At 46.1% G+C, this 24,683-nt stretch overlaps 1 protein-coding gene across 2 annotated transcripts in view; it reads right to left on the bottom strand.

Moving 5' to 3' along the window:
- LOC135394615 (putative polypeptide N-acetylgalactosaminyltransferase 10) overlaps window positions 1-24,683 on the bottom strand; it is a 211,154-nt gene that overhangs the window by 5,705 nt on the left and 180,766 nt on the right. For both annotated transcript variants that reach the window (XM_064625446.1, XM_064625444.1), the window contains 2 exons: window positions 4,457-4,623; window positions 66-432 (listed from right to left, as the gene is read on the bottom strand). In XM_064625446.1, coding sequence (XP_064481516.1) covers window positions 66-432; window positions 4,457-4,623 — 534 coding nt within the window. The remainder of the gene's footprint in view (window positions 1-65; window positions 433-4,456; window positions 4,624-24,683) is intronic.

Below are 24,683 nucleotides of genomic sequence, written 5' to 3'. Positions count from 1 at the left end.
GGTACCATATGGACCTTCTCTGTAATTCCAAACTACATCGACTAGAACAGGAGACGGTTACTCACTTGAACGGTTCTGTAGGGTGGCGTAGGTCTTCGGGTAGCAGAGGGAGTCTCTTGTAGTAGAGTTCCCAATCGAATGAACCACGCGCACCCTCGTCTTGAGCTCGATAAGCGAATGTCTCATAGTCGACGACGTCAATCAAGGGGCAGACGACAGTGCGGTAGTCCATAGCGATTGGCTCCAGAAGTGGAGGCAGCCAATTAGTGTTGGCCTCCGTGTGAGAATCCAAGAAGATGATGACGTCCCCGGTCGCCTGGCGAGCTCCCAGTAAACGGGCTCGGATGAGGCCCTCTCGTCTCTTGGCACGTATAACGTGAACGTTGGTAAAGTGCTGTGCGATATAGTCTTCGAGAGGCTTCTTCAGTTGTTCTGCGTTGCAAAAATGAATCGATCATTCAAGACCACGAGTCACTTATGGCAACATTACGAGCATGGCGCAGACGGTAACAAAAGACGCACCCGGGACTGGTACCTTCTACTAAGAGACTTTGCAGTTGGGGGCGGGTCTTGATAATATCTAAAAATTTTGCCCAATCTTCCTCTTTGTTGGAACTATGTCTATATCATAAGAGAATACGAATATGGTTCAAGGATCGAAGGCGTGTCCTCTCTAGTAGCACAGATGATAGGCAGGTCTCTTCGACTCTTCTTCGATGTTTTTGACTACCAGATTGGAAAAAGGTCACTCGCTCCTAATTATGTTTCAATCGCATTTCTCTCCCCCACAAATTCCAATAACCCTCGCTTTGGGTTTTGAGCTTCCTTTGGATGTTCTGATAGCGCTTCCGGTTCCGCAGTCTATGCTTCCAGTTCCAACCTCCAGGCACATTGCTAGGACACACTTGCCGTAGCGCAAACAGCAACGCCCTGCGAATCTCAATATTAATACAGCAAGCCGAAAGGTCCTCATCGATTTGCCATCGAGCCGTCTCACTCACTAATGAGTTATACATAACTTCTTCCTTTAGCTAACGTCGTCTCCCACTAGCTACTTCCTCTTTGTTGTCCGTCCTTTTGTGAGGCAAATTTTCCGCGACATCAGCGAATTTGGGGCAACATTCCTAATCATGTTTGACTTTCGGTAATTAGGGCTCTCTTAGAAAACGCGCAGTGGAGGCTAATTGATTGGAGATGTTTGGCTCAGAACAAAGTAGTCTGGCTGCACGGAATATTTTGGGGGCACAAAATTTTTCATGCTGACAACGTTCACGGTTCGTATAATATCGCGTATGTTTTTCTTTTTCTTGTCTTTCATGTGCTGAATAAATCGAGAAACGCGTAATAATGTTGTTAGCCGCAGTAAAAGCGAGCACGAGTGGGTCAGACAAGCTCTAAGATGATGCTCCAAAGTGGAGAAGACAAGGCGCGCCAGTCGGCCACGAGAAGGGTGGGGGAGTTGTGCTATCCCGCTTCTGTGTTTTGGCTTGCCCGGAATAAAATTAGTTAGCAATAGTATTGATGTTTGTGTTCGGTCAGTTGGGAAAAAAAATGTTTAAAATTAGTTTTCTTAGTGTGCACGATTTTTATTTATTTATTTCAGAATACTATCAGTTTCCGTTTGGAAACCCAACTAGGAGTGTACAATTGCAAAACAATTACCTAAGCACTATACCTATATACGGGTGTCTCACCTAAAGTGATAAAAAGTTGTAACTGGCGGCGTACACGTCGGAGGATTGCGGAACTTTCGACAATTCCCTTGTAGAAACTTTTGCCATCATTGAGGAAGGCTTTGGACGATTTTTAATTGTGGGAAAGTTATTTTTGTTCAATTGAACTTTGAAAAATGTCAAGCGACTCACTTTTTGTACAGAAATACGAAGTCCTCCGCAGATAACCGCAGACCCAACAAAAACTATGCACAGTATCGCAGCAAAAATAGCCTAAAAAATTAGTAAAAATTGCGCTTGAGCCCAGCCTGCTTGATTTTCGCAAAGAAGCGCGCGCGAAATAGACGAGGAAGTGCCCCCCCCCCCCCCCACGCCTTCATTTGTTTTGCCTTCTCTGTGATAAGACGGTTGTCACCAGCATCAAGGTCAAAGCGAGAAAAAAAAAAGTAAAAAGAGAGGCTTGAACAGTTCCTCCTTTCCCAGCGCCTACCGTGCTCTCTTCTTTGCGACAATCGAGCAGGCGAGGATAAAGCGAAATTTTTAATAACTTTTTTAAACTATTTCTGTTGCGATACTGCGCATAGTTCTTGTTGGGTCTGCGGTTATCTGAGGAGGACTTCGTATTTTTGTTTAAAAAAAAGTGAGGTTCCCTTGGCAATTTTCAAAGTTTCATTGAAAAAATAAATTTCCCGCGATTAACAACTGTCCAAAGCCTTCCTCAATGGTGACAAAAGCTTTTGCCGAAAGTGCGTCAATCCACCGCCGTGTACGTCGCCAGTTAGAATTTTTTATCACTTTGGGTGAAGCTCCGTGTATGTTCAACGCCATCACAAGAACAGAACAAGTTCATCAAACTGTGTATGAACTGATCCATTCATATCGGTACGGGAAAGAAATGAATATTTAAAGCAATCGTCTTCAGCTGGTACGGATCCGAACTGCCGATTGTGACTGTATCCAGTATACTTTTGCGTTGTATCCTGGTTTGTGATGTTTCAGTGTAGTCGTTATTGTTATTATTACAAAAGTTGTTTCACAAAGGTTCTGTAAAAGGAAAACGACGATGACGACAACAGATATATACGATGATGACCTAAGTTCTGCAACACAATCACCATACGCCTCTTATTAGCACAGAATAGCTTACGTCCGCGTTTCCCCAAGTGTGCCTTGTTAAGAAAGAACCTGCAGCTAGAAAAAAGAAAACATTTCACGGACTCTTCACATTCAAACCATTCGGAGAAATACCAGGACTTCGAGTAATGACCTAACGACGCTCAGTTAATTAACTTTTCAATTAACTGCCGTAAACAAACGCTCGGTCACAATCTCGCAGACGAACGTCGTCTGAGAACTGTCAGAGGAGGCGTCCGAATCCCACTTTCTTCAGCCAACCTAATTTGGCAGAAGCAATCCTGCAGTTTGCTCCAACTTCTGTTTGTCCTCCCCGCAGCGTCTCGTCTACTATGTCGGCATGAGTGAGCTTATCCCCTTCCTGCTACCCCGGATATATTATTGTCGCCTTGCCTTCAGTCTAGTTCTTCCATCGCTCACCCGTTTCGTTGCTTTTACACCGCGAGTAAATTGAACTCTTACGGTTACGTTCAATGCATCTTTGTTTACAGCGATCTTACACATCCATCTACGCCTCCTCCGTTTATAAAGAAGCTAAAATGATGTCAGTCAGTCAATTTCTATCAATTTTCCTCGTGGCTCGTGATCACAGTTCTATTGCGGCGTAAAGGCAAGAATTATCGTACAGCCAAAACCATACTTGTGTGCAACGGTACCCTTCTCGGTAGCTCAGTCGGTAACGTGTTGCCCTGCTGAGCTGTCGATCGCGGGTTCAAGCCCGCCCGAGGACGGTAGCGATGTGGGAGAGGTAAACATTGCTTCCAGCACCGCGTGTGTCGGAGGTTTCGGGCGCACTTCGAAAGAACCCCAGGTGCTCGAAATTATCCGCAGTCCTACCCTGCGGCACGTCCAACACGTCGCCATACTATAGGCAGACAAGCCTTGCGTGTAACACCGCAGCATCATCATTATTATTATTGTGCAACGGTGTCGATCGGCATCTAGAGTCTGTGACGTTTACAACTTTACTTTCTAATGACGTGCTGAATACAAACAACGCCACAAGCAGATGGTGGTTGGTTTGGAGGCTTTAAATCTCGTCACCAGCTGTTCGAACTATGCCACAGCTCGCAAGTTGCACGCAAATAAAATTTCGGCTGTACCAATATCAACCGCAGTCATCATGCACGAACTAGAGTCACTAAATAAGCTACGCTTCAGAGTATCGACACTGAGCCGCCATGTTGTTTCGGATGACCTCCAGCGCCATCCATTTAGCTCTCTTCGAAGTGTTGTCTTCTTCCACTGCTGAACTTCACCTTCATCTGTTTCTACTGCCAAAATAGAGGTGGGGCTGGAGGTCATCCGAAACAACATGGCGGCTCTTTTTGCCTCAGTGTCGATACTCTGAAGCGTAGCTTATTTAGTGACTCTAGCACGAACCAATCAAGCTGCATTGCACGTGCCATTAACTGCGGCAAAATGTTCGACCGTTAAATAATGTGTACGTCAACAAACATATCGCAGGACGAATCTGTACCTTTCGTTGGACAAGAACATAAGCCCGTGAACACAACCTTCAAATGTGCTCCCGTGAATACAACCCCCATTACCAACCGTAATCGATGCAAAGGACGTACGATGGCTGCATTAAGTTTATCGACAAGCTATATCGAGGTGGACGCCATACGCCTATCCTTCAGACCAACCTTTAGAGCTGAAATCATCGACGAGAATGACCTCCTTGATAAGCCCAGGAGGGGATCGGTTGAGCACGCTAGTTGCCGTTCGCATTAGAGTTGACCGGTGCTCGTTGTGGAAGGGCACCACCACACTGGCCACGGGAAGCTTAGCCACGTATCGCTTCTTTTGGCACCTGTCGAGGCAAAATGGGTCTCTTTAGTGATGGGTGGAAAAGTATGATGAAAAAGTAACAAACGTCAGTCATGATAATAACGATGTTCAACAACCATTCAAAACAACAGTGCCGTTAAAGGAAACTCCTGTCACATCCGCTTCAATTATTCGTATTGATGCTTTAAATATATAGGTAAGTATATATAGGTAGTAGTATTAGTAGTAGTATAGTATTTATGTATATAGGTATGTGATAGGTAACCTGAAGAAGTGTAGTCCCGTGCACGAAAGACTTGTTACCATGTGTAAATAAATAAGTTGCTCCTACCGTTTAATATCACTCTTTGATCTACTCATCACCGGCAACTTGACATCGCCTATTTTTCTGCCTTCGTATCTTCTTTAAATATATCTCCGCGAGGATTCGTCTGTGTTCAATTCGCCGAATATGGTAAATTGAACCTATAGCAGGGATAAGACAACTTCCTATAGAAACGTGAACAAACATTTTTTTTTTTTATGTGAAATCTTGATTTCCACGTACCAGGATATGCTTGTAACTCATCAAGAAATCTGCGAGTGTGAATGGCAATCACAGGACGGCACGAATATCCAAACCTGATCCAAACAGTACGAACTATACAGGGTGTTTCGCCTGAAGTCATAAAAAGTTCCAACTGGCGACGTATACTCGCCGGAGGATTGTGGGACTTTTAGCAATTACCTTCTGAAAACTTTTGCCACCATTTAGGAAGGCTTTGGACAACTTTTAATTGAAGGAAATGCATTAGTTTCAATTGAACTTTGAGAATTGCCAAGCTAACCTCACTTTTTTTTTATACAGAAATATGAATTCCTCCACGGATAACCACAGTCCCAATAAAAACTATGTAGAGTATCGCAACAAAAATAGTTGAAAAAAAATGTAAAAAATTCCGCTTAAGCTCCGCCTGCTTGGTTGTCGCAAAGAAGAGCGCACGGAAGGTCGGGGAGAGGAGGAAGTGTTCCCGCCTCTTGTTTGATGTTTCTTTTCCCTGCTTTGACCTTGATGCTAGTGACAACCCTCTTATCACAAAGAAAACAAAACAACCGTCTTATCACAAAGAAAACAAAACAACCGTCCTATCACAAAGAAGGCAAAACAAACGAAGGCGGGGACACTTCCTCCTCTAGAGTCTAGACGCACACTTTGCGCGATCGTCTTTGCGACACTCAAGCAGGCGGGCTAAAACCGAACTTTTATTTTTTTTTTCGACTATTTCTGTTGCGATACTGTGCATGGTTCTTGTTGGGTCTGCGGAGGACTTCATATTTCTGAAAAAAAAAAAGAAAAAAAAAGGACGCTCGCTTGTCAATTTTCAAAGTTCAATTGAAAAAACGAAAAATCCCGCAATTAAAAATTGTCCAAAGCCTTCTTCAATGGCGGCAAAAGTTTCCGGAAGGTAACTGCCGAAAGTCTAACAATCCTCCGGCGAGTACGTCGCCAGTTAGAATTTTTTATCACGTTAGGTGAAACACCCTGTACATGACACTTTATCATACTATATCATATTTATCATACTATATCATACTATATCATATATTGCTGACAAGTTGCGCTACATAAGTCCTGCTCGATCGTGGTCACTTCATCCCTTGTTACCTTGCTGAGAACCATTGCTTTGGAATAGTATTCTGGAAGAACAGAAGATAACGAACGTAGCACTAGACCAAAGACTTCATTTACTTAATGCACATCGAATACGAAGAGATAAGTGTACCGAGACGACGAGAAAGGAGGAAACGGAAGAGTGCAAGTTGAGTTTCGTGTTACCAAAAGGATGAATGACGAGCTGCGGCATGAAACAATGCCATGCGGTTGGCTACCCCCCCCCCCCCCCCCCGACACACGCATGCTTGAAAATCGATTGGTATGCGAAAGAAATACAATGTTCAATATTTTTCATAAATTGAACAGACGGAGATGAAGCACATGTGACAGATAAACGTCCGCGTTCACACTAATATAACGCGATCTTAATACAAACCGAAGTACACGTACTGTACTTCAAGCGTACAAGCGTCTTATGCTGCTCGCGGCAGTGACTGTATTTCTTATCATGTTCTTTCTTTACTTGTTCCCCGTTATGTTGACATGCATAACATGTCTGTACACTTCTGGAGTTTCGTTTGCAGCAGTATATGCGTCGCATCTTTGCTGTTGTCTCTGCGCGTCTTCTTCGTGATACCAACGCACTGCTAACGTGTTAGGAACAGATGCTTACGTTCCTAGCGTATATCATGGTTTGCCTGTCAATACCGTACCACTGAGTGTCAGTTAAGTTACACAAGTTGTTTGAAAACCTGTTGAAAAACTTGGTAAAGGATTTCTGGGATACGCGTACACCATGGATTTTAAAAACTCTGCTGGAACAAAAGAAAAAGAAGATGCACTTTCAGAAGAGGGCCCCGTGGGTGTTCATGTTAGAGTACTTCCTGAAGCACTTTCACGGAGGTCGACAAGGAAAACGGGGCGAATGTAAGTTATGCCAAGAGGCCACGAAACATTGTCCCTATTGAGAATATTGATCTCTTGCACTTACTGCTATCTCTCGCGGTACACATCCCTCCATCTACCTTCGATATGTGTACCCTGCGCAGTAGCACTTATCCCAACGAAGATTCGGAACAAGGACTATATAGGTCATGCACAACGAAACGAACACTGGCAATAGCGGGATCACAACTTCGAGGCCGATGAACGCCCGAGCTTTCCTTACCTTGAATTTGATAAGAAAGGGTATGGCGTGACCTAGAATTACATGAAAGGTAACACGGCTGCATGTTAAGTGGTTCTATCAGGACGACATAACAGGCAGGGGCGGATCTAGGATTTTTCCGAGGGGGGGGGGGGGGGGTTCCGCTATGGACAAGTTCCAGATGGACGCTGAGATTGGTCTATTGAACCCTATGTTCAAGTCTCGAATTGAGGGGGGGTCAGAACATCCGGACCCCCACCCCTAAATCCGCCCCTGAAGCAGGTGACGTACCGTGACGTACCGCGACCGCGACGAACCAAATTGTCGGTCGCGCGTCCGTGGCACCCACGGTGCACCAGTAGCCACGGTACATATCTGGGATCGCTATGTCGGCGTTGGACGAAGGACGAACCACTATACAGGGTCGGAGAAATAAAATCACGGTCATACCGAAGTCACTGCTATGCCGAGTAATTCCAACATTATACCCAAAAGGTGGTGCCGTCTACCAGGAAAATAGACCACTCCAAACAGCACGGTTGGTGACAGGATGATTTGACGAACAGGAAAGTCAGGTTGCCTGCCATGGCCTGCCGCGACATCTGAACTTGACGTTATTGAGCCAATTTGGATTATCCCGGAGGAGCATATGAGTAGCTTTTTTCCCAACTAGTATCACGTGGGGAGCTTGCAACTGTTCTGCGACAAGAATGGCTCCAAATCTTTCTGTCTGCGATAGGTGACCTGTATATGTCCTTTCTGAAACGTGATGCTGCATCTGCCGCCAAAAGAAGATCTATAATAAATTAATGCGCCCTAAAACCAGATGTTCCTGTTTTGTCGTCTAGCCCTTTACCTACTGTCGTACTCCGGCTCCCTGAAATGATAGTACCATTACCTACTCTTACATATGCACTCGTTATTCGATGATATATTAACGCACACCGTAGGTGTCAGCATGCTGATGGAAGTCTCTTTGGGATCATGTGGGATACCCCTTACGCATTACCTTTAACTAGCTTGATCAATTTTATTTGTCGTTTTGCGTATTCATAAGTTCGCTCTTTGCTTTAATTAATAATATACTCGGCGGCTTCTCCATTACTTCGCCATCAGATTAATTATATTTAACGTGCAGTAGTGGAAGTACAGACGTGACACTATGACATGATACTACGTGTGCGAGTAGCAGTATCAAAATGACACCTATCTGGGGGATATTAATCATCTTCGCTTTCACGGTCTATAATCGTATGATTATTATTTTTTAACGGTCTTTCACCAGGAAACTAACGCTAGCAACATGAACCCCAGCACTGCACGAAAACGCGCGATATCTCCAACAACAAATATTCCCCCCTCCTCGCACATCAACCATCCTCACCCCATATAAGGACACGACACTCGTACGCTACAGCACGTACGCGAACATAGGGCACCCCTAACGAAGAAGGATGGCACTACCCAACCATAAAATACGACTGACACCGAAACTAGTATAACGACTTGAAGCGTCCTTCCTGCTGGACTGCAATTCGTCCTCGCTTGCTTTCACAATAAGAGCCATTAAAAAGAAAAAAGAGAGAGAGAGAATGGCACAACAGACCGGAACCACAATTTTCTCTCTGAGTGAGCCCTGGAAGACACTTTTTTTTCTTCTTCTTCTTCCTTTTCCCACCCAAATCTTGTCGAAAGAGCTGGACTTTGAAACACTCACATCCCGAGGCACATTCAGACGATATTGCTTTTCCTCTGCACTGCCTCTTCCTTCGTTACGAAGTAAAGATATATTTAAAAAAAAGAGGACCGGCAGTTTAAGTCAGCGCCCCATAAAACCCACAGAAAGAAATGACAAAAAAAGGAAATTTTAAAAAGAATGCTTTTGCTGCGTATTTGTCAACCTGCTCTTGTCTATACAGCGGCAACAAAATGGAAGACTCTAGAGGCAGTATAGGAAGTCGAAATTACATTGGAAACAACATACTTTCCTTTTATATTCGCTGTCAAGATGAAAACGTCTGAACTAATCCAATCTTCCCACCTTTATTTATTAATTTTTTTATACGTTTGAGGGTCAGGTTTCAGAATAAAGAAAAATGGAGGAAGGTCCTATTTTCCCCTCCTCGGAACACGATACATTGCTGGAGGGAAAGTAACTCGATTCGTTCATGCGCCGAGTCAAAGTTAACAATCCTGGAAGGCAGTCGATTTCCTTCATTCCAGAGATACGAAATGAAACGCGAGGCCGGTATTGACGGTTACATTTAGCAGAAATGAAAGAAAGCGCTTGCTTTACACAATGCGACTGAGGTATTGATGCTGTGTCAGTTCTCATCACGTGCCCTACGTCAGAGCGATATTTTGAGCGGAAGCATATCGATGGCGGTCGTGCGAGATGCCACGATCCAATTATATGAGCTTTGTTAGGAATGCTCCGCAGTAACCGAGGATACAAAATGCTTCCACGTGTTCTGATGTAGAATGCCAGGAGACAGGTGACCAAGTCTAAAATTCAACAGAATTTGGAGCCTTCTTCAAATGTCACGCATGCCTCCAGATACTGAGATGAATCCTCGGGAGAGACAAGCTAGCCTATAGGACCACGACATCCACAGAAAGGAGTCCGTTCTTAAAAGAGGAATATTACCAAAGACGGCGCCCGAAGGTTTGAGAAACCTAATATCTGGTGATCTTATGATTCGTCGCATGAACTGTATCACATACAGCGACGATTTGTCAACTCAAACTGCGTCCAGGAGAAGTCAAGACGCACATGCGTTACCCCGAGATGCCAAACTGGGAGCCTGTCGATCCACATCAAAAATCGGATACCTGAGGCCAAGGAACTGCCGGTGGCTACCCGTCAATTCGACTCGTCATGCGTCTTTCTATGCCGCTGTCCAGTATCCCGGAGTATAAGCTCACACAGATGTGCACCCAGAAGAAGCACCCAAAGCCTCCCATGTGTCCATATGGAGTGCCCGTACAATACGACGGCAGCTCAAAAGCACTTATTGAAACACTGACTGGCTGATAAAAATGCGGCGTTCGTAGCAGCAGTGCAAAGGCAGGGAGCTTTAACAACACCGTGTACATGAACATTCCCAGCACCTCCTAGACTGGGAATGTCTGCTTGATGCTTCCTCTCCCCAGTTCGTTACGTAGACATGCAATGTCGGGTTGTTTACTTCAACCAATTGTCACGAGGTTCAGGCGCCCATGTGAAGATACATATCAGCGCCACCCAGTAGGGTCAGCCGCCAAGTGGTCACCAACGTTGCGGAGTTTGGCGCAGCCGGGGAGGGCCCAAAAACTAGTGTAGTGTCTTGTTGTCATTCGTCATATTTCCCGTAGCGAATAAGAGAGCACACTCCCTCCCTCGTCACAAAGGCTCCTCCAGATTTTCATAAAAAGTTCGTTCCCGAACGTAACAAACACAAATATGTCTGTCTGGCAGGAGCATTCGGCTAAACAACTCTCCTGGGAGCCCTTTCGCTCGAAGTCGACACGTACTTTGTGGTGAAATGCGGCAACAGAGCCGCAACCACAGGGAGCAGCAACCGAGAGAACCCCTTATGAACACGTGTGACGCTTCCGTGACGTCCTTGTCAGGATGGACAAATGCCAGCGTCCTGCCCACAACTTTTCCTCACGTTCTCTGCAGCGAGCCGGACGCTAATAATTCGCCGCGAGGAGTGACCGAACCCTGGCGCCAAGGGAACGCCTTCGACTCGTCACAACGTCGTCGCACTCACGTCGCCTGTTTAGAAGTATAGGAGACTCAAAAGTTTGGTAATCAACCACAACCATTTATTAGGGGCGTCAAAGCTAGAATACTTAAAAAGAAGCATGTAAGAACATGAGGCCCTTGCTTACGTTTCCTCGTGGGTCACATCCTCCTCCTCTATTCATGCCTGATATTCAACACTGCGCATATGTCTCTCTGTGCTGGAATTTCAAACCCCGTTCATTACAATTATTTATAATGCCGATAATTATTACGCTCAAGTCAGCGAAAGGTGAAGAAGGCACTCGGTAAACCTGGAAATGCGCTACCCGTTGAAAATACTAATAAAGGTCCGAACTAACGCCATACCAAACAAACAATGAACAAAATATCTACAAACTGATGCTTGGAAGGCGAACTATCCAAGCATGGCGCAGCGTTCGCTACGCTACAACATTCAACGCTACGGACGGCACCGGAACATCGGAAGTGGCGTACTACGCACTAGCAGACGACACGATCGGCCCTGTCGTCTGCTACGCAATATCTTGTGGATTAACCGCAGGTTACTACCCATGGTTAGAAGAGCACGAAAAGACATGACGGTCAGCGGTCGCGCTCACGTGGCAGCAGAAAGTTGTGACGTCCTGCGCATCTTCCGCTGGAGTATCCAGGGGAATATCGCTCTTGTGAATACCTCTATTCGCTCCTAGACCGAACGGTGTCGGCGCGCTGCGGAGAAACGGTGAATTACCGTAGTGTAGATAGCTTCTTCGCGTCGCCTGCTTTTACACGTTTATTCCGCGTTCGCTACGCTACAACATTCTCGTAAGCTAAATTGTTCCCTGACAGTACGCCGCTCTGCAAACATTTTTTCATGTTGTTGATCCTGATATAAGCTGCTCTGACGAATTTTACGCAATGTTTGAAGCGATCGGAAACGTCATTTTCTTGTTCCTTTAAAAACACAGCGACTTGTATCATTCGCTGCACATAACGGAACGCAAATAAACCTATTCGCTGCGAGATCGACCTATAGGGGGTGACACCGTCACCTTTCTGGTGTGGATAACACACCGGCCCATGTTCGGAGTTGATGGTTCTTTTCCGTAATTCTCGTGTATATTCACCGGAAGATCCCTTGTGCCGCGATGGTACGATACTGTTCGGTTCCCGAATGCTCCACCTACTGCACTGAATGCGGAATAAGCATGTAAAAGCAGACGACGCGAGGAAGCTATCCACACTACGGTAGTTCATCGTTTCTCCGCAGCGCGCCTACACTCTTGGAGCGAACAGAGGTATCCACAAGAGCGATATTCCCCAGAATACTCCAGCGGAAGATGCGCAAGATGTCATACTTTTTTGCTGCCGCCTAAGCGCGAGCGCTGTCTCTCATGTCACGTCATGTCTCTTCGTGCTCTTCTAACCATGGGTAATATCCTGCGGCTCAGCCACTAGATATTGTGTAGCAGACGACTGGGCCGATCGTGTCGTCTGCTAGTGCGTAGTACGCCACTTCCGATGTTCATGTGCCGTACGAATGCGTGTGAGCAGTCTTTTCCTTTTACAGCTGTTAATGGTAAGCTGTTGGTAATGGTAAGCAGCAGTTAATGGTAAGCTGTTGGTAGCAGCTACAGCTGTTAATGCCACACTTCGTCTTTATGAGTCCGCGTCACTATTGACACAAAACCCTCCTCCTTCCCCGTCCCCTCTGCGTTCGTGCGTGTAATGGGGTCTCTCTCTTCTTCTGCTTGTGGAATGCGTTGTCTAGGCACCAAAACCATCTACTCAGGATGGGACGTCCCAAGGCGTCGCCTGCAGAACAAGGTGCCTCCAAAGAACGGTGCCGTGCCAAACAACGAGAATGGATGTAACGAGCTCGGCTGACGAGCGGACGGCATTGTATCTGCGCAGCAAGCTGACAGAACCCACCACCAAAAACAATTGGCGCGTCGACCTCGTCTTCGAAAAGCGAACATTGGTGCGAGAGAAGTGTCAGCTCTAACGACGGAATTCCTCAGATCACAAGGCTCTCACCGCCAAGCTATGTGAGGGACAATGAAATAAGATACACTCAGAAGGAACCCTTTTGTAAAAATCTTTAATCACCATTTGTCAATGTGATAGCTGGAAGTCTAAAGAATACCAACATTAGACCTTGGGTTCCTGTTGGAGCAGTGTTTAATGTGCGACTGCCGCGGCCAGCTGAGAAACAGCTGATCGCCAGCTGAAGAATGCAGCACGTCACGCGGCTCGTTGTCCATCTTCCGTAACGTCGTCGTCATCCACTACATCCCTCCCTCCTAACGTTGTGAATTTGAAGCGTGCGGGAGATCTCCGACGACGCACAGGATATCTTCTGGTAGGGACAGGGGGCCGACGATCAGGAGACGCCATGGACGACGACGCAGGGAGGTCATCGTGAGGAAGTATCTCAGTTGGGTGCCGGGAGCTGAAGGCAAGACCCACTGGGAGATCTAATCGACCAGTTGGACGGGTTGTGCTCTCGACATCAGCATTTGGCACATCGTCCGCAGAGATTCTTCTCTTCAAGTGATCGGCGTGAACACGGCGGCGCTTCTTACCTTCCACGTCCACGTCGTAAATAACATTACCTATGCGTCCCAAGACGACGCCCTTGATCCAGTGATGTTTTTGAGTTGGATCCTTTACCCAGACCTTTTCCATGACTTGGAAATTCCTGGTAGACTTGTTCTGTGTGAGTGGCATGACGACATCGCCACTTTCGCGCCGGGATGGTCGGACCAGGTCTAGAGTCATCCTGAAGAGTCTCTTGTTTAGCAGCTCGCAGGGTGACTTGCCGGTCGACACATGTGGGGTAGCTCTGTATTTCGCGAGAAACGTTCCAACAGGCTCCTCCTCCTTCCCAGCTTGAGCACGACGTAAGGCTTGCTTCAGGGACCTTACGAAGCTTTCAGCTTGTCCGTTGGACTTGGGGTGATAGGGTGGTGTGAGAATGTGACGGATTCCCCGTAGCTCCAAGAAGGATTTGAAATCAGCACTGGTGAACTGTGGGCCATTATCGGTCACCAACTGCTCAGGGGTACCCTGCCGCAGGAAGATTTCTTGGAAGGCCTTCAAGGTGTCAGTCACAGTCTGACGGCGTACTTGGACAACTTCCGGCCACTTGCTATGAGCATCTATAACCACTAGAAAGTGTTTCTTGTCGTACTCCGCAAAATCGGCATGCAGTCTCGTCCAAGGATGTTCTGGGCGTTCCCAACGGTGTAGAGGGACTGGTTGAATGTCCTCTGCGGTTGAGGCACAAGATTCACAACTTTTGACTTTGGCTGCGATGTCGTTGTCCAATCCAGGCCACCAAACATACGATCTAGCGAGCATCTTCATTTTGGTGAGTCCTAGATGCCCTTCGTGCAGCACATCCAAGATACTCTTGCGGTACTTCGGAGGAATGACCGTACGCATTCCCAGTAAAATGCAGCCGTGAGAAATCGACAGCTCACTTTCACGGTGTAAGTAAGCACGAAGTTCCGGCTTGTCTTCCCCAGCAGAACGACCTTCTAGTAAGTGATGGGAGAGTTGGGCAAACACCGGGTCCTTTGCCGTCTCTTCTGCGATAGCAGACGCCGTTACAGGAAGCATCGAAATCGCTTCTGTCGAAAGAAGGTTAACATCTTCCACGTTTGCTATGTTGTCAGTCGCTATTGCACGGTCGAAATCATCATCCGGCCCCTGTGCAAGTCTCGACAACCCGTCGGCGTTTCCCATCTGATGAGTTGGCTTATACTGTATGTCGTATGTATAGCCAATCATAATCAATGCCCACCGTTGCAATCTATTAGCTGCAGTGACTGGTATGCCTTTCTTTGGACCGAAAATTGTAGTGAGAGGTTTATGATCCGTATATAGCGTAAACCGTCGTCCCCAGAGATACTGATGGAACTTTTTCAGTCCAAAAATGATGGCTAACGCTTCCTTCTCGATTTGAGCATAATTCCTCTCGGCTGATGATAATGTCTTCGAGGCATGGGCTATCGGCCGCTCCTTTCCGTCGATCTTATGATAAATAACCGCGCCAATTCCTTCTGAAGAGGCGTCCGCTGCCAAATAGATTGGTTTGCGGGGGTCAAAATGGGTTAGAGCGTCGATAGACGTTAGTTTCTGTTTGAGGCCGTCGAAAGCGTCTACGCAGTCCTCAGACCAGCACCAAGGCATGTTCTTACGAAGTAACTTATTTAGCGGTGATGACAAGTCTGCCAATCCTGGTATAAACTTGCTGTAGTGTTGGACCATGCCAAGAAACGCTCGCAATTCGGATACATTCGTTGGCTCAGGCATGTTCAACACCGCAGAAACTTTCTTCGGAGAAGGGAAGAAGCCTTTTGGTGACACAACCTGTCCAAGGTACTCCACTTCATCTTTCAGGAAGGCACACTTTTCCTCTTTCAATACAAAACCATATTCCTTGAGCCTTTTGAACACAGCTTCCAGATTTTTGTTATGTTCGTCATCATCGCAGCCCGTCACAATAATGTCGTCTAGATAGCAGGCTACATGATCTATCCCTGCTGTCACTTGCTCCATGGTGCGTTGAAAGATTGCCGGTGCCGAAGCGATCCCGAAAGGCATTCGGTTAAACTGAAATAAGCCCTTATGTGTATTGATGACTAGTAGCTTCTTCGCTTCTTCGTCTAGCTCCATTTGTAGGTAGGCTTCCGAAAGATCGAGTTTTGAAAACTTTTGGCCTCCATTGAGCTTAGCGAAAAGTTCTTCTGGTCTCGGGAGCGGATACTGTGTGATATCCAGTTGGGGGTTTATCGATACACTAAAATCGCCACAAACGCGCACTGCGCCGTTAGGTTTAGGTACAACTACAATGGGTGTCGCCCAATCTGAATAATCTACCGGCGTCAGAACTCCATTTTTGCACTGTCTCTCCAAGTCGTTTTCAACCAAGGAACGTAATGCGAACGGAATGGGCCTTGGTTTGAAAAACTTCGGGGACGCGCCATCTTTGAGTTGAACGTGCACTTTGACCTTTTGGCATCTGCCGAGACCTTTCTTGAACAATTCCCTATGAGTCTCTAAGGTATTAGTCAGAGAATAGGGTACGTTATCCAGAGCTCCCACAAACAGCTTGTTAAGATCAACTCCCAACTTCTCAATCCATTCTCTGCCAAGAAGATTTCTGTGGAGAGACTCAGTAACCACAATCTCCAGGTGATGGGTTCGACCTTGGTATGCAACTTCTACCTGCCCTTGACCCTTGAGAGCAATTGGATTTTTGTTGAAACCTTGCAAGCTATACGATGGTGGACTAAGCTTCGGCTTCCCAAGCTTTATCCATGACTGGTGATTTAGAAGTGTATGTCTAGATCCGGTATCAACTTGCAGTTGAACGTCCTGTCCTAAAATCGTGCAAAGCACAAACTTGCCGTCTCTCTCTTCCGCGAGAAATATATCCGTGACAGCTTTGATTTTCCCCTTTTTCATCCTGGGGTTGTTCTTGCACATTTTAGCGATATGACCTTTCTTCTTGCACAAACGACACTCTTCCTGTCGAAATCGACACGCGCTTTCAGCGTGATTGAAGTTACCACATCGAAAACACCTAACTGGTTTAGAGTCCTTGCTTTTATCTTGCACTTTAGCAACGGATGAACTGCTCGATGCGGTTCCTTCTTCCAGCAGTCGCGACTCCTGTTCAGCAGAAAGTATGCTTTCCGACAGCTTCAGGGCAGCATCTATGGTAAGACCCTTCTCAAGAACTAACCTTGCCCTGAGTCTCTGGTCCCGTAGACCGACGATAAATGCCGTCAACAACGACGAAGCTCGAATGTCTGTCTCAGACTCGTACTCACAGTTCGAGATAATTGCACGTAACCTCGTCAAAAATTGTGCCACCGATTCCGTTTCGGCCTGCTTTGCTGAGAAAAGCCTTGCTCTTTCGAACTCTTTAAAGCGTTTCGGCGCGTAGAATTCATCTAGTTTTTTGATGAGGTCCACAAACGAGACTTCCGTGACGTCCCTCGGCTGAACCAGCGAGTACAGTAGCTTGAAAGTGTCAGGTCCTAGCGACGTTATGAACAAGTTCCTCTTGTCGGTATCCGTCGCAATTCTGGCTACATCCAATGAAGCTTGAAACCTTATCTTATATAGCTTCCAGTCTTCCTTTGTAGGGTCGAAGGTCCCCGGTCCATGAAATCGATGCGTAGCCGATTCTCTTCCTTGGAACTGGCCTTCTGCTGCTGCGTCCAACGTAGTCATCTCGTCGCCACTGTGATAGCTGGAAGTCTAAAGAATACCAACATTAGACCTTGGGTTCCTGTTGGAGCAGTGTTTAATGTGCGACTGCCGCGGCCAGCTGAGAAACAGCTGATCGCCAGCTGAAGAATGCAGCACGTCACGCGGCTCGTTGTCCATCTTCCGTAACGTCGTCGTCATCCACTACAGTCAACGATGTACCGACGAAAGTGTAGTGTTAAATCCGAGCGTTAGCTCAGAGTTTACTCCAATTTTTCTCTCACTAGAATATTCCGTGGGGATGTCACTGGTGTGAATACACGGTTCCCTCCTTTTTGTGGCTACCGTGCTATGTGCGGACGCGCACGATCACGTTCACCTTTCGCATTCTACAACGCACGCGTCGTGGGTTTCTTCCACCCAACGAACTTCGCGAAGCTTTTAAAACCAAGTCAATTTTCAACGGTCAAGTGTAAAACTCGGAAGCACGGATAGATACCCTGCCATTACCCGCGATTGGACACGAAGCCAAGTGAAAGGCATGCATTCTTAATGCGTCGCTAACCAACCAGAGTCTCCGGAAGCTCATAAAGAATAATCGCTGTGTAGTCTAAGCTATCTTTTACGAGCACAACCAGCCCTGTACCGGGCCACCGCTATATTTTACTGCTATCCACTTGACTAAAAAGGAAACTGGGGGCAAAAGGTTGGCCCAGCTAAGATGTGGAGCGCGCAGCGGTCAGTTAGAAGGAAAAATTTTAACTGCAATGAGTTTTCTGCACAAAGCTTTGCAAGTTAATTCTGAAAAATAATACTTTTGTACATTTGGCATATCTGCGCATGCGCGGGGTGACTAAGCAATCCAGTTTCCACAGTGTACCTACGTTCCTAAATTTGAGCACGCAGAGAACAAATACAAACCGACCTGCACACTTCATGTTGCATTTTGTTTTGAACGCGGTATGTACGACAAAGACGCGGTGAAGATAACGAACGTAGCAACGCTCATCATTTTCATGCTTCTTAATGTCACAGAACTGCCACAAAAAACGCCGCATTAAAAAGAAAAAAATTCACGACTTTGATCACAACCACTTGGAGTAAGCGAAGAGACAACAAATCCTAACCGATTCCCCGGCGAGAAGCAAACAAATCAAGGTTATTGCGAATGTCCATTATGTACTGCTGGTTAAATCTGTACGTCGCAATGCACGATGTTTATTCACCCGAAACAGTGATCTGGTACATAACGAAATCATCGCGTAGGCGCACAAACGTCATCGGCGTCTCCTGAAAGCGTCGGCTCTGCCGCAGTAAGACCCTTACCGCAGCGAAGCATCCTTTACAGGCGGACGACGAAGCGGAATAACAGCGCTCGAAAAAGAACCTCCGTTGCACGGCATTAATTACATATTGCCCGTATTTATCCACCAGACGTAAAGATAGGTTGGCAACTCGTTAGACAAAAATACAGGCTTGTGTACTTTGAAAACGGAGGCTTGGCCTGCATAAGAGCTCAAAGGGCACTAGAAAGCTAAGGTAAATAAGCCTGAGCGGCGAACTAAGTGAACGCTCAAGACAACCACGACAGGACCGCCAAAACCATTTAATTAAGCAAATCATTTAATTTCTACGAGACGAACAGGCAAAAATAGTTTTTTTTATCCTTGACGAAATTTTTATAAAAACGCTATGAGAGAGCATAGATGTTTTTTGCAATTGAGTTCTACGGCCAGGCGGACATCCTCTCGAAGAAAATATGGAACTATATGCAATATAGTTTATATATAGACTATATGCAAGAATATGCAATAGGACTAATCACCTAAAATTCATTAATTATCTCTTTAATTAGGGAATTTCGGGCAAAAGCAAGATAGCAGAATGAGAGACTAGCCTAGTTGAAAGGCATTCCACGTTTAAAAAAATCATGAAGCACACACATGCGTTAAGATATCCATCCCCGAATTTTGATATGCAAATTAGCGAAAACCGAAACAGCGGCGACCGGGAACGCAAGGGATACAGCTCTCATTTCACGTCAGAGGGCCACGTGATTTGGAGTCATGGAGATTATTACGGATTATGATGGAGATTATGAGGTGTCGATATGCGTGGAAGATAAACTGCTTTCCGGCCAAGTTAAGCCGCCGTCGGCGAAAGTGATGCGCTTCTGAGGTGAGCTTTTTGAGTTCGGCTCATTTGCATATCGAAATTCGGGGACAGATATCTTATCGCACGTGCGTGTTTCAGGATTTTTTTAAAACATGGAATGCCTTCCAACTGGGATAGTCTTTCATTCTCCTATCTCGCTTTTGCCCGAAATTCCTTAATTAAAAAGTTGATTAATGAATTTTAGGTAATTACTTATCTTGCAGTTGCATACTTTTTTTTTTTTTCGAGAGGATGTCCGCCTGGTCGTATGACTCTGCAACGACGGCATCTATACTGCTCTCATTACTTTTTATTTTTAAAAAAATCTGTAAAGGATTTAAAAAAAAACACCCTGTATACAGTTGACGCGTGGGAAAGAAAGGAGGAAAGGGATAGCCAAAGATGGGAACAATGTCATCAGGGAAAGAGGGTCAAAGGAGTCGTTTCAGGGCAGGGTGGATAGACACTTACACAATCACCAACGCTTTGAATGGCCAAGGCTTCTCGTTTTCGAGTGTCCGGTTCCCCGACTAACACAGTCGTCTGAGACCAAAAAGGTCAGCGATTTCTATAAAGCTTAAGATGGTGACATAAATTCGAGTCTGGATCATTCTTATGATGGCCTAACCTCTGGGTCAAACACTGACGCCCTTGAAATGTCGAAATGACAACACTGAAATGCCCCTCCAAAATTTTTAGTCTGTGGCTCCGGCAGGTTGTGCAACAAATAACAACACGAGATCTTCCGAAGGAATGGGGCTCAGCTGACCTGTAGCACGCGCGCGAGAGGCCTCCGATATCCAAACCCTCCAGAAACCCACCACTCTTTCAAAGAGCGTGTGTGTGAGAGAAGAAAATCGACGTCACACTGTGACGTTCGCAGTCCCGATGGCCGAGCCTGATGCTTCCCACGCAGGCCTGATGCGGTGATGCCACGCATGTGTGCTGAGGTCAGGGTGAAACCAGGTTTCCAGACACATTAGAATTCACTTCTTTCCTCTTTTAAAGGGCCACTAAAATCCAAATATTTATCCTCGCGGAATGAAAATGACGTTACCTTGATAGACACACAAAAGGAAAGTCCACAGCGAGAAGTAAACTGCAATCTGCCCTTTCAAGACTACCCTCCCTACCCTCCTCAAGAGCCGCCACACGGCTGTGCGACGTGCCATTGGTCCCCGCAACAGAGTCCTTGCGATCATTGGGTATCCCATCCGCAGCGCCGTGTCGCGCCTTGTCAAAAAGAGAGGAGGACGAAAGAGTAGATTGTAGTTTCCTGTATGCGAAAATCACTAACGATGTAGCGGATGAATCAATAACGGGAGAACTTCCACACGTATACATACATTCGCGTGCCTTCAACTCGAAGCGAATTGCATCTTCAGAAAGAGACAAGCGATTAATCGCGGCGACCTTCGTCAACCGTATACTGCCCTTACAACGAAACAAGGTCCGAGGAAAAGGGCACATATACGTATAGTGCGGCAGTAAAAATCGACCGTCCTCCGCTGCCCCGCAACATCAAGAGCAGTCATAACGATCGTTCACGATGAAAAACAGTGCTCGCTTTACTGCCCAAAATGATAAAAAACACCGAGCATTAAAAAAAAGGCAAATAATATATGAACGCGAGGAAGAGCATAAATATTTGATCCCATAGATCGCAAACGAATTCTTTTCACTGCCCGAAAAAAAGGGCAGTGCGCTCTCGAGAGCGGGGCAAATTCAAATTCTTCCGGCAGAACGCCTTTTACGACAGTTTGGGGGATCCTTCGTCTGTCATCCTCCTCCATCTCCCCATGCTAGAATGAAAGTAAGATGGAGGATGCTTCGCTGCACCACCAGATGCCGTTCCCAGCCCCCATCATCCTCTTGCACGCGCGTCATGATATATTATTACGACACGGTTCCATATGTCGCCAGTCAACCTCAAGAAGCGGGGGGAATGTCAGGTTGGCAATTGGGGGATCGGCGGGCCATATTGCTTGGTGTCACGTGGTCTCGGTGGAACGAAAAACCGCGGATTCGTGTTTGTGTAATGTGAGCTACGTACGCTTTGTGCGCACTAGCTCCCCTTTCAACTGCGTGACAAAGTTTTAACTGTACAGCGAAATGAAAGAGAAGCACTATTAGAAGAAAGTTCGTTGAAACAGAAAACCGCCAGATGCAAACGGCGTTAAGCGATGGACTCCAATACCGCTGATACAAGGACAGGGTAGAATTTCTTTCAAGCAGGGGTCCTTTACCGCTTGGGAGGACTCCTTATTGAATGAAGCTTACGGAGGAGACACAAGGAACTGCCGACATCCTGTAAGCTGTTCTTTTCACGCTGCGAGAAATATTGCGCTAGCTGTTCGCACAATGCCGCAAATTATCAGGAGACAAACATTAAATCGCTAAATACGTTCCCATTTTGTTCAAATAGTTCAGCGGGTGTATCTGATGGCGAAGTTCATAATTAATAGCAGAAGCTCCCCAATGTCGTGTTGATGTCGCGGTGAACACTAGTGAGTCTTAGTAAACCAGTTTGCAACGTCCCGGCACTGTACACGGTACGACAATTCGAAACGATATCACGATACGCGAGTTGCTTTCGTACACCGTGGAAAGAGACGGTATACTGTTATTTAACGTCGTAGTGCTCCCGCATGGCAAATCCCGAACCGTGAAGCCTTTCGCTGTCACGCTGCTGCCCTGAGTTCTGTGATTGCAATCCATTTCGTAGCATCCACGAAATGGTTACTCGCTATCACATTGTGCAGCATAAAAATGCTACAGGAGTTCGCATCACCATCTTGCTTCTCGCGTAATATAGTTGGTCTAGCCTTCTTCTCACAACCCGCGTGACACCTCCGATATACTAGTCAAACGCGGTACGCTATTACTCGAGGAGATCCGTACCGGCGATAAGCTAGCTGAGCTCCGATAGCGTCGCGCATGCGCCGTGAGACCAAGGCCGCACCGGGTACCGTATCGGAGATCAAAAACGATCTACTATAACTCTCTACTGACGACCTTCGTGGGAGCGCATCAAATTCAAAAGTCACTCGTATTTCGCACGATGAGGCTCTAATGATTACGAAAGTGCTTTAACGATTCACACAAAAAATTATAGTAATAGATTTTAATCCCGAATATTCGTGCGATACAGCTCATCGGCTGGCCCTGCATTGAGGCCTATTCCTTTTCAGCCGCGAATGAGATGGCAGATGTCCTATTCCGCTAAAGAAGAGCTGTACACAAAATTATATTATATCTTCTCGGGTGTCTGCGAACACAAACGGCCGTTCCGATAGGTGTCTCTTCCTTGAAAGGACTTCAGAGTGCCCTTGTCTCGGGAGCATAGGACAAAACGACACAAGCCGAGAACTTGTATATGAGAAATTAAGAAATCCGTTAGAAAAAAAAAAGAATTGAGAGAGCACATTCATGGCATGTGACCGCTCCCGTAACATGCATGGAGGGAGTGGCAGCAATCATGTTTTCGTATTGCGCGTTACACCGGCTACGTTTTTTTATATATACAGTCAACCCTCGATTTATGAACACCCTCGGTTCCCCGAAAAATCGTTCATAAAACGAGGGATTCATAAATCGAAAATTCCGTTAAGTGAGTACTATCGAGCAAATGGAACAGTATTTCCAAGTTGGTATTGTGTTTATAATGCAATATATTGTGTAATTTTGCTTTCGACCATGCCTTCTGCTGTACCAATCTCACAAAGCACAGATGTTACCGCATTCACACTCTGTTTATTATGCAATACTAAATAGTTTAATTTTGCTTTGGACCATGCCTTCCGCTGTGTCAATCTTGGAAAGAGGAGATGTCAGCACATTCGCACTTACCTGGCCTCGGATTTCCTCTGGAGTTTTTAACCTACGTTTATTAATCTCCGCGTGACAGCGGACACCTTATGCATGAATTGAGGTCAGGAACACTTCTGCAAAAGCCCGTTTGTTGTTCGGATTTCGAGGGGTTAAGAACCGAGGGTGCACGTGCAATACCTGGAAAACGTTTTGTCTGTTCAGGCGTCATTCATGAGACCACGAATAATCCCTTTGAAGGTTTTTGTTGGCCTCGGAACGATCCGTTCATAAATTGAGCGCAAAAACGCTGGGCAACTCCTAGTTGGTTCCCAGAAATTCCATTCATCATTCGAATATCGAGGTTCATAAAACAAGGGAAAAATGCATGTAAAACATTTGGTTCCTTGTGCTAGTGTTCATAAAACGAGGGAATTCATAAATCGAAGGTTCATAAATCGAGGGTTGACTGTATATATATATATATAGTTTGCATGTTTCTCATTGGCTCACGCCATTCCTCAAAATTCTGTCGGATTTATTCAACACTGGAAAGGAAAATTAGTGTCAATTAGATGAAACATGGATGCGACAACGGAAGTTATTTCTTTCATTAACTGAAGTTACTGAAGTCGAGCAGCAGCCTTCGGCAGAGAAAACTCCCAGTGCTGCTAGAACCTCGCGCGTCGCGGCCTGCGACGTCTCTTAAAGCTCACGTTATTCAGTCCTCCAAGAAGTCACTTACGAAAGCACACACTTCAACGAGTTCTGTTCCGCACTCGCCACTCACGCTTCCAAATCGGAGCAGGGCACAAACATGACTCCAACTATACAAAACGTCACGAAACGTGCTTATCTTGTTTAGACACCGGCCCATTAACAATACTCCCCCGAAGTAATACAAAAGGCACAGTTCTGTAGTAACAAAAATGGAACGGGGCTTGATTAAGCAACATCGTTACTCAAATTACTTCATCTACGCACAAAGGAAAACACATCTCTCATGCCCGCCTTCACGGCTGCTTCTCCCTCCTAATCTAATTCCATTTTCCTCCAGTAATTCCCTATCCCCTCTCTCACCGAAAAAGTGCGTTAGATCATCGACTCGAAGCACATCAGGGTTAATGTCGACGCTGTCTAAACGCGAACAAAGATCGCTTGAAGCGGAGGATAAAGTTTTTTTTTTTAAGAAAAAATATCGCAAATAAATAAAGAAAGAAACGAAGCTGCGTCGCACTTGCAAATTACCACCCGTTTTTTGACGTTGTTTAAAGGCATCGTTCCTTTTATTCTGCTATCGCGCCGCTTTCTAAAACGCTTTCCCTCGGCGGAAGAGACCTGCTTTCCCCCCCATCTTTTTCTCCCATCTCCTTCCCGTCCGCTTCCCGATCTTTCTCTCACACATTATAATTTCCGCACTTTAGC

The sequence above is a fragment of the Ornithodoros turicata genome, chromosome 5 (assembly GCF_037126465.1).
Source record: "Ornithodoros turicata isolate Travis chromosome 5, ASM3712646v1, whole genome shotgun sequence".
Lineage (NCBI taxonomy): Eukaryota > Metazoa > Arthropoda > Arachnida > Ixodida > Argasidae > Ornithodoros > Ornithodoros turicata.
This window is presented reverse-complemented; position numbering and strand designations above follow the sequence as displayed.